Consider the following 15,560-nt stretch of genomic DNA (forward strand, 5'->3'; position numbering starts at 1 on the left):
CTCCATGGCTGTCTTCGTCACCGAGAATCTAATTGTTACCAACAGATTTGATACTTGCCCGGCTGAGCACTTTCGTCTGTAAAACGTGATCTGGTATTCCTCCCTCCACATATTGGAATATATAATACACATCTTGAGCGTATTTGTTGAGAATAGATTGCTTCTTGTTTTTATATCGTCGTTAAACAAGTCTTCCAGCAGGAAATTCGTCACAAGTAGCCTTAGCATAGTAATACACACTTTCACGATTGTGGTTAAGTACCTTGGGGTCACTTTTATAGATACCAATCAGGCCTTGTTGAAAAGAGTCTTTGTCTTTGTGTCCAAGCTTGAGCTTGAGTTCGTCATATATCGCTTTGTCCTGGCTGTCGCTGGGTTGAGTATTATACAACACGTCCTCCTCTCCCATGTCACTCATTGTTGTTCAATCAAGATATAAGCCTAGGTACACTGGCTAGGTCTTGTCAAGTTTACACTCTATACAGTTTGTGTGAAGGGTTTGGGTTTTAAGTACAAGATTCGTAATGTCATGTTTTCAACAAAAGGCTTCAAATAATGATAGAAAATCTTCTTACAAGCTCAATGTTTGTTTTGAGGTTTTCTACATTTCTGTAAAGTGTGTTAAAACTCACTTTTTGTAGGAGCGATGTGACAGGCCATCCACACTTTAGCGCATGCGCAACATGTCTTTTGCTGGCAAAGTCATTTGCAATGTGACGTTTGGCACTAATTCTTTGGTCGACAAATTACGCCTTTGACCCTGAGGGGCAATATGTGTATTCAGTTCGAGCAATTATAGTAGGAAATGTTGTGCTTGCTGATAATGATGTGCAACAATTCTATAACGATACAGCCAAACACAGATTTTCAATCACATGGTGCACACATCCTGCGGATGTTCAAAATATATATATATATATATATATATATATATAAATAAATAAATAAATAAATAAATAAGAGAGAGTTACAAGTACCATCGTCTAACGTCTTTTAGTATGAGTGAGTATGGTTTCACGCCGCTTTTAGCAGTATCATGGCGGTCTTTTAGTATGAAGTAGCCGAGGATGGAACCCATGATTTCCCGCTATCTGGAAGATGCCCACTCTCTAACACAACAGGTGTTTTTAACTGCAATAGAACAAACATAACAACCTTTTCAACCACAGGACCAAACCACCACTGAAAAAGCTCATTTTTTTTACCCTTGCTTACTTCAAATCACAATGCCATTAAAATATTTATTTACTGACATTTTAATTTTTGAAATCATCTTTGATAATATTATAATTTAAAATATGCCCAACTTAATTTCAATAGTCGACATTTGGTCCTTTTTCTTTCCTGGTCACATATTTCCATTCATAAGTGTGACAATGGACATGGAAACGTTTTCATGACATTGTTTATTTCCTCCATATATGCTTGTACAATTATGCTGGACATACATCACTTACGAGTTCATAGACTCTACATTCTACAAGTTTACACATCCACATGGTCACTAACATATGACAAAATCTCAATTGCAAGACCAATACTCTATCTGCCAACCATATAGATGAATCTGTCAGCATAAGCATTTGAGAGCAAATAAACATCAGACGTGCAGTCAAGCAACTTAAAATTGTTTAAGGAAACTTAAAGTTGTTACAAGATGGTGCAGAGCAGTGTTTGAAATATTAAAAAATGCCAGGCTGCCATGATGACCCACAGACTATAGGAACTGCAAGCCCTGACTAAACACTTCAGTCTCTCTTTTAAAAAACTCATTGGGGGGGAAATAAATTGTCACAAATTTATTACAGGCCATAAGGAACAGTACAAATATAAAACTAAGGGCCTCACTCAAGCTCTTCCTCCCAAGAGCCAACAGGCTGGTGCTTATTTCGACCACTGGTTCACAGTACCTTCAATCAAACACTACCATGACTGCATGCTGACTGGACAAAGTTTTACACAATAGAAAACACACACAAGACATCCTAGGTACTACCAATGTTTGGTATATTTGGATTTTTATGTAGGAAAGCTACAGACCATACTACCATAAAAAAAAATACAGGAAACAATCGAACCTCGACACCATGTCTACCTTGTACAGCAAAACTAAACTGATCATCATTTGATAACAGTTCTAGGCTAATTTCATAAATTTAATAAACTTTCAACTTGATTTCATAGACTACCAATCCAGTTCTAACTGTCTATACTTCAATGGTTCAGGAGCAAATGACTAATGATATATTTAACAATATCCTCATTATGGACACAGTATTAACCACTTGATCATAAGTTAAGGTGTAATAACATCTGTACATACTGTACAGGTTGTGAAACCTGCAAAATGTTTGTTTAATAGCAAAATAAACTCAGTATTAATTGCAATACAAACGAGTGTTAGCTCTGACAATTCAGCAGTCTGACTCCGACAAGGGTAGTCGTTTGCTCTGCTGTAAGCAGTTGCAAATTTAGTACCACTGCCTAAATATAAGTAGATAAAACATATGTTTCTAAACTTATTTTGGGTGATGTTGCTGCAGGAATCTGTTTATGAAAGATTTACATAAAATTATTTCATATCTATTGAACCCTAGTTGCAGTAATAAATGCCAAAATTGTATTTGTAGAGTGTAACTTATGAAATTGGAACTCAGGGCAAAAACTTGAAAGTACATCTTCTTTCTTGGTCTGACATGCTCAGAAATGGTTCTGGTGTAACAGTCATATGCATAATACTGCTTCAAAAATGACCAACATTTTCTGCCAAAAACTTTTTTAATGATCTTTTCTAACAAACCACCACCATCTACAACTTGGGTTGTGTCTGCTCCAAAATGACTTTCCCAATAATCGCATCTGCCTTAGCAGTTGTAGGTTGATAGGTGCGTTCATCTTAAAGTACAGACCGATAGCAATAGAAAATATTTTAGGAAATGACAATTATTTTGTGGCCAGTAATGAGTCTTAAAGTGAGCTATAATCATAATCAAAGAAACAAAAACAATGACATTACAATCTGTTTCAGTCTTAGCCTGACTGTAACACAAAGTAACACAAACTTAATTTTTGAAATGCTGACATTGCATCATTTAACTGATTGACTGATGCACCCTTTCATAAGCTGAACAGGTGTGGAATCAGATTTGTAAATGACAATCATCCTGGATCGTAATGGAAACAGTGACAATGGATAACTTTTAATCCACCAGTAGTTCACAGCAGTCAAGAAACAACATTGGAATGCACCATGTAGATAATCATTATATTATGGACATGGCTTCAGGTTTTCATTCTTTTTCTAGACGTTGATATAGTTTTCTTGGGTTTATGGACAGGCGGACAGGTGGATAACGTTACTGCACTGCCCCTGGTCCTGATAACATTCCAAAAGTCTTTACAGGACGGACAATAAAGTTTCTTAAAATTTTTTGTGTGTTCCTCTTCCGCCTCTTCCACCTCTGAAACCACCTCCCCGTCCACCACCATAGCCACCACCTCTTCCTCGTCCACCACGCCCACCTCCGAACCCTCCTCGACCTCTACCTCCTCCTGCAAGTTAACAAAACATAAAACCATTAATCAATGCATCTGTGCAACTGCCAGATAGTCACTTCTAAACAGTGACATTTTCCAACCTGACAATCACAGAGTATTAGGAATATAGCTGTGACATACGTTGTTTTTCCAAGAAAATAATACCCTCTCGTCCATACATTCACTGTTACGTCAGCTAATACTGAGATCTCATGTATTGGGCATCAAAACTTTACAATTTGGTAGCAAGTTAAGTACAGCTCTTTCTCAATGACCCTGTCAAAATAGAACTTTTTAATCAGCTCAAATGGATCGCTATGCAGTTTTAACAGCTTAACCTTAGTTGACACTGACCAAGGTCATCAGCCATTTTGTTGGAGCATTCTGAGCGCCTGATCTATATTTATAAACCTCTTATGCAACAGGTTTATTTTTGTCATGCACACGATCGATACCAATTTGAAAATGTTTTTATATGTTCTGTATTTTGTTCCAATTTAGAAGTAATATTTCATCAATGACGAGCTTGATTAAAATGATCTTCTATTGATGTCCTCCAGTGGACACTGCAATGCCTTGAGGTTGGAGCAGACAAATGTCTTGTACTGGCTTGATTCTATCTAATCTTGGGTTCTTGAACCCATTTGTCGACAGAATAGTTGATGTATGCGCAAAGACATACAAGTTATATATTTTCATAAAATCAGACGTCCACCTCACAAACCCAAGAGTTGGTTCTCAGTTGAATTCTGGAAGTCTTGAATCCAAGTCAGTAGTAAGAGCAAGGTCAACAGGATTGAGTCCCAGAAGACAGTGAACCTGTGAGGCACAGAAAGAAGTATCCCTGGATCCAACCCAGACTTCTTTGAATTTAGTGCAATGGTAGTTTTCTTGTCTGACCTCCTGTGACACCCTTTAAGTGTGTCATTTGAAAGATCGAATGAGGAAATAAGGCGACTCATGATCAACTTGTCAGTTTGTTCCGAAACCCCATTATTTTGAACCTGAGATAACAAATGCAGTCTTTACAGAGAGGTGTTTTGTGTGGTTATCAACAATTGTGTGGAGAGCTGCATACGTAGAGTCCATCTGGTCAGTATAAATGGTAATAATAGCCTTTGTTGGTATACCCTTGTGAATGTGAGTGAGTTGGGTTTAACACCACTATTAACAGTATTCCAGTTATATCACGGTATGTCAGCTTAATGTGGGAGGAAAGCCCGAAGTGATGCAGGTCTCAGACATTTACCACTTCGGTGAAACCCACGAGCACGGGAATGGTGCTGACAAGCCTTGAACTGGGATTCAAACCCACAATCATAGGTTTCTGGCATGCCCAAGGGACGCAACCCCTGCACAGCGAATCACGGCACCTTAGACTACTGGGCCACCTGTGCCCCCGGTATACCCTCGTAAGGAACTCTCCGAGGTAATACATGGTGATCAAGAGCAATAAACCAATCACATATGCTGCCATATCCATGGTGTGACAGTTGACCACATCAGATATCTAAACCTCGTCAAATGAACTGGCATGGACATGTTGAGGGACCTGACTGGCTTATAGAATAAAATATCTAACATGAATCCTGCATGGGAGTCATGTGTATGTCAGTTTAATTAAGGGAGAGGTATTTTTTTTGTCACTCCTAGGCTTTTAAACCACTCATTTGCCTGGTCAACAACCTGATTGACACAAATAGACCAAGGTTACATAATTTATCTATGCCCATCAATGGGAACAGGACCAAGACATCCTGCATATTCTAACTTATCAGGTACAGATGGTTCCTCTACCTGGGGTTTAAGGTCTGGCATCAGGTAGCAAAGCTCCTCTAATAAATCAAAGAATGAGTGTCCAGGAGAATAGCCTGTATATAATATATACAAGGATCCCGCACAACAATCAATATGACTCTGATCTGAATCCAACTCTTGATAAGTGTGACATTCCTCTGAACCTTGTCTTGTTAAAAAAACTGATGGTTTGTTTATCCCCCTAGTTGACTGTGCACTAATTTAGACCTGATTGTTACATGTATGGTCAAATTTTGTCCATCCAAATAAATGAAGTCTTAATCTGACACTGATTCATTGAGAACCTCACTGCTGGTAGCACTCACCAGTCTTTTCTCAATAATTACCTAACTCCTATGGCTAACTCCTTTATATGACATCTGTATACTTCAAGGCCTTTTTAAGCAATGAAATATTGGAAATTTTAGCATTAAATGTATATGTATATATGCTTATTCTATTCAGCTTAATTTTAAATTTGTTTATAAAATTTAAAATACTGTCTAATGACTAAAAGACAGGAACTCACATGATCAACCAGTGTTAACAATCACGATACGTTTCTAAAAAAAACCAGCATGAGATCGGGAATACATGCTGAACGTTTTACCCCCGTATGTCATCTTTCTTTATAGAACGATTGCATAACTGTAAACTCATAAGCGAAATGGCTGACTATTTAAAAATCAATCATGGACTGGCATCACTACTTCAAACAAAACAACACTTTCTCCCACGGAAAATAGTGTTCTCCAGGTTTGGTAACTATTTTAAAGCTTCATCAATGTTATCAAACACATTTGAGTGCATGAAGCAAATGGTGACAGGAGGAACGATGGACAATATTCAATAGCAAGGATCTTAGAAGAAAAACTGGGGCGGTCAGGTAGCCTTGTGGTTAAAGCGTTTGCTCGTCACGCCGAAGACCCGTGTTCTATTCACGACCTGGGATATTGCTGGAATATTGCTAAAAGCTAAAAGCTAAAAGCAGCCTAAAACCACTCACTCACTTCAACAAAAACCCTACATAAAAAATACCAAGGCACAGTTGAGCATAATAAAGGTTGGGGACACCGTTCATAGTTTTATGAACGGCAGCACCTAATGGCAACTTCAGATGAGCTAAAACCACCCTCCAAAAGGGTCTTAATCTGGGAAAACATGAATAATAAAAAAAAAAAAAACCAGTAGTATATGTTCCATCATTTATTCTGTATATTCAGACATAAAACACGTAAGGATCACGTGTGTATACCAGTTTATCTATCTGCATGAACTGGGGTGAGAATTGTTGCACCAACACCAACAGACCTAACTTGTTAATTCCAGAAAGCACCCTTCAATGATCGCGAAGAGGATGCAGTTACTGTGTAGAGCCATCGTGGAAGCAACCGCTTGAGTCTCGCGGGGATTGGTCGTAGTAGGTGGAGGCAGCCCAGATAAAGTAAACGCTCGAAGGAAGATTGAGTGCTGCCCAAATTTCCTTGGCAGACACAGTAGAAATGCGGGATGAAAAGCCGCTTTCGAGAGCGTCTGCGTAGGCGAGATGCAACCAGATACAGTGGAAGCGCTCGAACTGGGCACTGGGAGAGATCTTCATGGTCATCCTATCCTGGGATTGATGAAAGCAGGGAATTGCAAATAACAGGTTGACAGGGAAGTTGATTTGCCATAAAATCCCAAGGCAGAGGAACACCTGACCACTTCCGCATCTCTCATATTGGTGACATCAAACACATGAATTTTGATAACGCCAGCTGCAGTAGCCGAGCCAACAGCATGACAGTTAGTGTGACAATCTCAAAGTCCTTCTCCGCCAGTTGCTCATAATCACGGATACTGGATGTTGTAAAATGACAATCAGGTCCCACAAAGGTGGGTGAAACGAGAGGCTTGATCTACTAGTTTGTATGAGCAGATGAGTGATTGAGTTCCTCAACTGTGGAAACCTTTGCACCTAGAAGTGGTGGCAAACAGAGTCAGGTAGGAGGTAGGAGTTGAAATGTCAAGAGCGTGACAAGAGGTCTGAAACTTCACTTCATCCTTTTCCGCGTCCATCAAAGGGATTAGGCGGGAGGAGGGAAAATCTCGAAAATCGTGTTGGACAGTTCCGATCCTTCTGATCTCGATCCTACAGATGTTGCAAGAAATCCAGAATTACTCTGTACCTCTTGATCTGTACCGCTGGACCGCATCTGCAAATAGGATACAGGGAAGACCATGGTTGCGACCAATGATGGCGACGTTCAGATGTCATGGAACCAGAATGATGGGAGAGAAGGTCCAGGATCTGCGTGAGTTTATCCAGCATAAACAGGACCAATCCTTGAATGAAGTTGTCCTCATGACATTGAAGAAAGAGGTGGAGAGCGCATCCGTTTCTGACAGAATTGTAAACACAAACTGTAGTGTACGGCGTACTGTGGTATCCAAAAGCAGATTTGCCTGCTGTGACCTTGAAAATGGGGTCAAGGTCACCAAAACGGACTGGTGTCTGCGGAGTCTGTATATACACCATTGTTCCAAATAGGAAAACAATCCAGTGTTTAGTTCTTGAGATATCGCGGCAACAAACAGGTGGGAGGTACGGACGGATGGACGGACGGACGTGAATACTATATCCCCCGCTTCGCGCGGTGGGGGACAATAATACTGGTCAGGGAGGGAGCGCAACATTGCATGAGCTGGCTGCTACCGCAAACCCTGCGAGTCGATCCACATTTGTACGATGTAACTTTAACTTGTCAGCGATCCATTGAAAGACTGATTCAGGGTCTGTGGGTTCAAAAGTGCCGAGGTGGATGGTGACCAGTGATGGTCAAGCGCACCAGGTGGGAGAGAACTGTCAGCTGGTGGTTTCCGGTGGAGTAGGGTCGCCTGACACAGAAACCAGACCACCCAACCAGGGAGGGGCCGAGTCAGAAATACACTGTTAAGCATCCCATCCCTGTCTGCGATCTGCGTAGACGTCGATAATCGACAGTGGACACTGTGAGTGTTTGTTATCAGCTGATCGTACATTGGGAGAGCAAGAGTTGTGACCCGATCTTGAATGCCAACCCTGGGAGCAGGAATCCGCTGGGGACACTATGGAGGTAGATGCTGAAAGCAGAATCAATGTGAGTCCCAACAAGCACTGCCCATGACAATCTCAGCACAAAGTGTGAGGGTCAGATGTTGAGTATGTACATCGGCATTCTGAACATGCCGGACCTAGACTGTCAGGGCGAACCGGGATTTTAACCCAAAATCATAGGTTTCTGGCATGCCCAAGGGATGCAACTCTGCACAGCGAATTGCGGCGCTTAGACGACTGGGCCACCCGTGCCCGAGTGGCGATGAAAGAGAGAATGAGTTAGCAGAGGTATACACATGGTCAGCTCCAGCAAGCTTACCATGAGCACATAATTGACCCAGTTGCCAGACGAAAACCATTGAGGTGCTGTGGTGTGTTCGGTTGAATGTTTTTGTTTTAGAAGCTGAAAACATGGTTCAAGCGTGTTTCAATACTGGATCGAACCAGAAGATATGCAAAGTGTGAGATAACATAAGATAAAACATTTAGAACTTACCAAAACTCTTGCGTTCACCATTAGACTTCTCTGAAGCAAAATCAACAAACACCTCTCTGCCCATGATTTCCTGACCCTGCATACTATCATATGCCTTAGATGCATCATCTGCAGTGCTGAACTCCACAAAACCAAACCTATATGTACAAAAGAGATGGTATTGCTAAGTTCAAAGTAATAAATACATGCAGGTCTTTTCAAAGCACTGCCACAAAGAAAACAGAGGAACATCACAAACAAAAAACGTATATATGCTTATTCCTTCATCAGTTGAATGAATGCTGAGGCAGAGAGCATATATATGTACAGGTAAGAACAACCTAAAGTAATAAGATAACAAAAGGTGGAAATTAACAAGGGAAGCCAACAGATAATTGGCGCTGATAGGTGATTAGCAATAGACAATGGAAGCCAACACTTCACAGTAATTAGCGCTGATAGTTATGGACTTATATTATCACTGAGTGGTAATTGGCAATGGGCAATGGGCAAACAGGATACTGGGGGTTATTAGCACAGATAGGTAATAGAGTGGAAATAGCAATGGGCAAATGGAAGCCAGCTAGATAATTAGCACCAACAAAGATCAAAGCAATACGTCTCAAGCACGAGGCAGATGGGTTCCCTGGTGATGGTGTCTCCTGATTTCAATGGCTTCTTCCTTTGTCGCCAGTTGTTATTCTTGGTAGACAGGACACAGGCTTCCCACATGATGGTATGGTCTTAGCTCTTGTTGTGTTCAGAATTAGCGGTCGAGTTTGTTGACAGAGGTCTGATGTTCTGGTGGCCACAGTTGCAGTGGATCTGGTATATGCATCCTCGGGGGTTGGGACTTGCCATGCCTGTGCCTCTGCCTTTGGTTTTATCTTTGTCGGTGCTAATTATCTTTGATTTCAGATCTGCCAGTCATGGGTGAAAATTCCTACAAAACATTTCAGGTCAAACAAACGGTTCTAGAGCTGGTGTCACAATAAGAAGTTTACAAACAATGACTCGCAACTGTCTTTCTGCGTCATATGGCCAAACAATTAGTATAACATCATTGTTTTAAATTTTAATGAAAGGGCTCCGGAGAGCCGAGACAATTTTGTCTGCACATACCCTCTCGGCTTTCCAGAGTCTGCATGTGTCATTATTCTTGCAGATGTAGAATTCTCAAATTCCTGTTTTAAGGAACTTTCATCCAATTGGAATGACAAATTTCTCACGAAGAGGATCTTAGAGGAGCCACGTTCTGGAATCATAAAAGTAACATATATTTGATAACAAAACAAAGAAACAAGTCTTTTGCTTAATCAATAGGGCAAACAAAAGCCTCATGATAAAGGCTGGAAACTCGTATTGCTTTTAACCCCTCCCAAAGGATGCTTAGAGCAATGACTGCCCAGGCCTGCAGATCCGGAATGGGAGTAAGAGAGGCTTATGAACTTTGAGAAATGGGATAAAGGGATAAGGATTATGTTGGTGAATCTATAATTCAAGATAAAGCAAAACAATGGTGCCTCTCCAGGAGCACTGAAAGTATGCCTTGAAATCTACCGTTGCATCCAGATCTAGTAATAATCTCTCATAACATGATGTTAGGTCTTCGAAAATTCACTTTGTTAGTTGTCTCGAACCCCGGATGACTTGAACTTTTTTTCCTATGAATTCAACACAACAAGGAACAACTGTATATGATGAGGCCTTGCAAAATAATCATTTCTTGACAAGACAATTCCAGTGAAGATTAATTGTGAGCAATGGTGAGTTATGGCTCAGTCTGGCCACCCCAACAATTCTGTAGCTCTTACAGGAACAAATTCCAACCTAGAATATGGCCATATTGGTGGCCAACAAGATCAGTTGTCATTGTAAGTTTCTGCTTCACTGTTCAAGTGACTTCTGATGGACAATGGGAGCATGGACAGTACACGACTCATACACAACGCCATACAAAAGCTCACTTGAAAAGGGTTGTTTCAAATATTCAGACATTAAAAAATAGGACTGGAACGTCTTGAACAAATTGGGATGTCATCGTTGATGGTCTCACGCATGTGAAGGCCCCTGCAGTCTGAGGAAATGATGTTTACAGAGCCAAAAAGGCATTTTGAGAGAAAATAAGCATGGCCCAAACATAATGGACAAAAACAAGGTCAAGAAGATGGTATTTACAGACGAAGAAATGCATTGAGACATTTTTGTAACTAGGTCCAAAGTTTATGTCTAAATCATGGCAAAAAACTGTAGATGTGTATGGCACTATGAAGTGCGACGTGGTGTCTCTAAGCAATGGGCCACTTGGCACCAGGTTCAGGAGAAGTCCTAAGTAAAAGACATTTTTAGAGATTGCACCAGAAGCCTGCTTCATGGTGTTGAAATTGTAATTACCTGCTGATTTCTGTCTGTTGTTGCCCCTATTCTGGCCGCTTGATGGAGATCTAAAGCTGTCTCCTTTCTGTCTTGGTCTATCCAGATAAATGGCCTGGCCTTCAAGGTCCTCCCCTTGTTTCTCTTCTAAGGCTGTGGTGGCTTGTTCGGCGGTACCAAACACTATATAGGCAAATCTGAAAAATATGTAAACTTTTATGTGCCTGTGTGTATGTGTTATATGACAGAGTTTTGTTAAACAATGCAATTGTACATTGTTTCTGTTTTAAGATTCAGTAGAAGTTCATAGCATTGTGATTTGAAAGTGCTTAGTTAACAGGAATGTGGCACCATCTACTGTAAGTTGTGGTGTGGATGTTACTAATTTAGATGCTTTTGGTGTCAAGTGTAATTTGGAATGTTCAAGTGTAGCATAACTTATCCAGCAGTGAAGAGAACCTTCCAGAAGGAATTTAGACAATATAAGGGGGTATGAGTATCCCTAGCAGATCTCCCAATTACATCCGTACCAGCTTTTGTGTTAAGATCACTGTTTCACCTTGGATATCCAGCCTAAGCCTTTCTTGGAAGTTTTACTGTTGCTGTGACGTGAATATTATTATCAGTGACTCATTTGCTAATACCACCATTATATTTTATACTGCTGTAATATACAGGTATTTTTCATATTTCTGTCAGTAAGAGTGTTTTGTGGGATCAATCAAATTGTAAATGTAACAGCATACAATCTTGAACATATACCTAATCGCAACATAAATTAACGTATAACACAACTATTCTTACTGACAGTTTGTTTAATGTGCAAAAACAATATGTTCCTAACAGGCTTTTTCGATTTAGCAACTTCACAGTTCATATATTCGTGAGGTTGTTCCATGCACTAATTGTTGTAATACAATGGCTTATTTTTGCCTTGTAGAGTTACAAATATTGCATGTAGGGACATCTAAATGCATTGTATATACTGTACATCGGTGTGCATAAGGAGAGTTTTTTGTACCTAGAATTAGGGGGCTTTCAAAGCGGGTTATCACACGGTTGAACCGTTTTGATGTTTTTTGCCCCCAACACAAAGACATTACTGCGAGCATGTAACAGCGGAAATACCATGTAAACAAATCTGTACTGAAGTACACAAACTGATCATGTAATTACACTCTGGTTATAAAGAGAGTTCATTATGTATCCAGACTTTCTAATCTATTTTATTAACTTTATTCAAAATTTCATTCAATATTGTTTACATTCATTTTGGCAAAATCGTTTATGAAGTGATCGGAAGATCGCACAACTCACCGTTATTTACAGCAACCACGGTCATATTGCTGCAATTGCCGCCTTAATGCCATACATTGACTCGCTGAAAGTCATTTGTTGTAGTCGACTATTATATGTCAACTAAGTTTTTGCAATCACCAGCGTGGGAGCATCAACGGTGATTGGTCAAATTGTTCCATACGAAAAAATATCTGGCAATAGATGCCAAAAAGTAGGCTTCATCTAATTTGACTTGTTAAAAAGTTGTTTGTTACTAAGCCAAAACAGCCGATGCTTCTGTAGTCGAGGCAACATCACTCCAAAGAGGAGTCTTTCTTAAGACTAACTACTTAAGGTCTGATTTGTTACCCTAAATGGTTTTTGCACCAGGAGATTCTGAGAAAACGTGTGTACAGCTGTTGGCTGCTTCCGGTAGGTTTACGAGCAAATACACACAGTAATCTTAATATCCGCATAAAACACAATGCCTAGCAGAACAGAAAATTTAATAGAATCGGTAAATCATGTCTAGTAATGTTTTATCTCAAATTTCAAATCTGAATTGACCAAGTTTAATTGTTATGACCTCTTCGTTTCACTGAATTTGCTGAAGGAATACGATGTAAAATATTTCTGCGGAAGACAAACACATTTTTATTGCAAATGTAGGGATTGTGTATGCGCTGGTGATGTGCTTTATTCCCATTCGCTTTACAGACAGGGTACTGTAAATCTTTATATTAACGCGAGCGTGAATTAAATGCGAAAAATGCGAGTGGTCTTTTCTCGCATTATCAAACATCGCATTTATATCAACAATAAGACATTTTGGATAGCAGAAATACCAACTTAGACATACGCTGAAAACAAACAATTATGTATTCCACACCACTGTTTATTGAGCAGCACTTGTAACAAGTATATAAACAATGTCATTCAAACACTAACTACATCCTGTGAATTGTCACTGCTGGGGTCAAGACAAGCGTTCTACTCATGTCATCACTGATCACACCTGCAAGTCCAGACAGACGCCACCCAACAGTGTCTTTGCTCTAAGCAACTGCGTCAAAGGCCGACACGAGCCAGCGCGCACATATTGTTTTAGCTGAAGTACTCTACTCAGCGCTAATTTGGATTAAGGTGAGGATTTTTCCTGTAAACCCGACAGGACATTTTGTTTAGATGTCATGACCACACATTTCCAACAGGCCTCAGGGCAACTTAGTATTCCTATACGAGTCTGTTGTAGCATTTTGAAAGGTATGTTTTGAGTCCAGAGCACTTTTGAGGGTTGAAGGGAATATTGAGGCACCTGCATGAGAGGGATCAAGGGAAGAGAGTTCAATAGTGAGGCACCTGCATGAGAGGGATCAAGGGAAGAGAGCTCCATAGTGAGGCACCTGCATGAGAGGGATCAAGGGAAGAGAGCTCCATAGTGATGCACCTGCATCAGACGGATCAAGGGAAGAGAGCTCCATAGTGATGCACCTGCATCAGACAGATCAAGGGAAGAGAGCTCCATAGTGATGCACCTGCATGAGAGACGGATCAAGGGAAGAGAGTTCCATAGTGAGGCACCTGCATGAGAGACGGATCAAGGGAAGAGAGCTCCATAGTGAGGCACCTGCATGAGAGACGGATCAAGGGAAGAGAGTTCCATAGTGAGGCACCTGCATGAGGCGAGGTGAAATGAGGTTTAATGTCGCGTCCAAGATTATTGCACTTATATATAGTGACGTGCATGTACGTGTGTGTGTTTGTGTGGCTGCTTGAACTAGTCCAGACTGATGCCGATTTATAGTGCTAGCTCACTGAGATACCAGTTTAACATGAATACCCCACTCAGACACAGTATACTGACTCCAAGCCGACCAGTCCTTGTTTTAGCCCCTTAATGCCGAGCGCCAGACAGGGTAACAATAGGTACCATCTTTAAACATCTTTTGGTATGACGCGGCCGGGGATCAAATTCGGGACCTTCCGCTCTCTTGGCGGACGCTCTACCACTAGACCACGGAGGAGGTCAGCACCTGCATGAGAGGGATCAAGGGAAGAGAGATCCATAGTGAGGCACCTGCATGAGAGACGGGTTAAGGGAAGACTTTCATAGTGAGGCACCTGCATGAGAGACGGGCCACGGGAAGAGCTCCATAGTGAGGCACCTGCATGAGAGACGGGCCACGGGAAGAGCTCCATAGTGAGGCACCTGCATGAGAGACGGGCCACGGGAAGAGTTCCATAGTGATGCACCTGCATGAGAGACGGGCCACGGGAAGAGTTCCATAGTGAGGCACCTGCATGAGAGACGGGCCACGGGAAGAGCTCCATAGTGAGGCACCTGCATGAGAGACGGGCCACGGGAAGAGCTCCATAGTGAGGCACCTGCATGAGAGACGGGACACGGGAAGAGCTCCATAGTGAGGCACCTGCATGAGAGACGGGCCACGGGAAGAGCTCCATAGTGATGCACCTGCATGAGAGACGGGCCACGGGAAGAGTTCCATAGTGATGCACCTGCATGAGAGACGGGCCACGGGAAGAGCTCCATAGTGAGGCACCTGCATGAGAGACAGGACACGGGAAGAGCTCCATAGTGAGGCACCTGCATGAGAGACGGGCCACGGGAAGAGTTCCATAGTAATGCACCTGCATGAGAGACGGGCCACGGGAAGAGCTCCATAGTGAGGCACCTGCATGAGAGACGGGCCACGGGAAGAGCTCCATAGTGAGGCACCTGCATGAGAGACGGGACACGGGAAGAGCTCCATAGTGAGGCACCTGCATGAGAGACGGGCCACGGGAAGAGCTCCATAGTGAGGCACCTGCATGAGAGACGGGCCACAGGAAGAGTTCCATAGTGATGCACCTGCATGAGAGACGGGCCACGGGAAGAGCTCCATAGTGAGGCACCTGCATGAGAGACGGGCCACAGGAAGAGTTCCATAGTGAGGCACCTGCATGAGAGACGGGCCACGGGAAGAGCTCCATAGTGAGGCACCTGCATGAGAGACGGGCCACGGG

At 41.8% G+C, this 15,560-nt stretch overlaps 1 protein-coding gene across 1 annotated transcript in view; it reads right to left on the reverse strand.

Annotated features, from left to right (window-relative positions):
- Window positions 1-2,988: 2,988 nt before the first annotated feature.
- Window positions 2,989-15,560, reverse strand: part of LOC139468143 (nucleolin-like) — an 86,019-nt gene continuing 73,447 nt past the window's right edge. The window contains exons 8-11 of the mRNA XM_071249920.1: window positions 11,280-11,455; window positions 10,008-10,140; window positions 8,907-9,043; window positions 2,989-3,552 (exon numbers count right to left, since the gene is read on the reverse strand). Of these exons, the coding sequence (XP_071106021.1) occupies window positions 3,422-3,552; window positions 8,907-9,043; window positions 10,008-10,140; window positions 11,280-11,455 (577 nt within the window). The 3' untranslated portion in view covers window positions 2,989-3,421. The remainder of the gene's footprint in view (window positions 3,553-8,906; window positions 9,044-10,007; window positions 10,141-11,279; window positions 11,456-15,560) is intronic.

This window comes from Haliotis cracherodii, unplaced genomic scaffold (genome assembly GCF_022045235.1).
Source record: "Haliotis cracherodii isolate W230 unplaced genomic scaffold, xgHalCrac1.p SCAF_2, whole genome shotgun sequence".
NCBI classification, from domain to species: Eukaryota; Metazoa; Mollusca; class Gastropoda; order Lepetellida; family Haliotidae; genus Haliotis; species Haliotis cracherodii.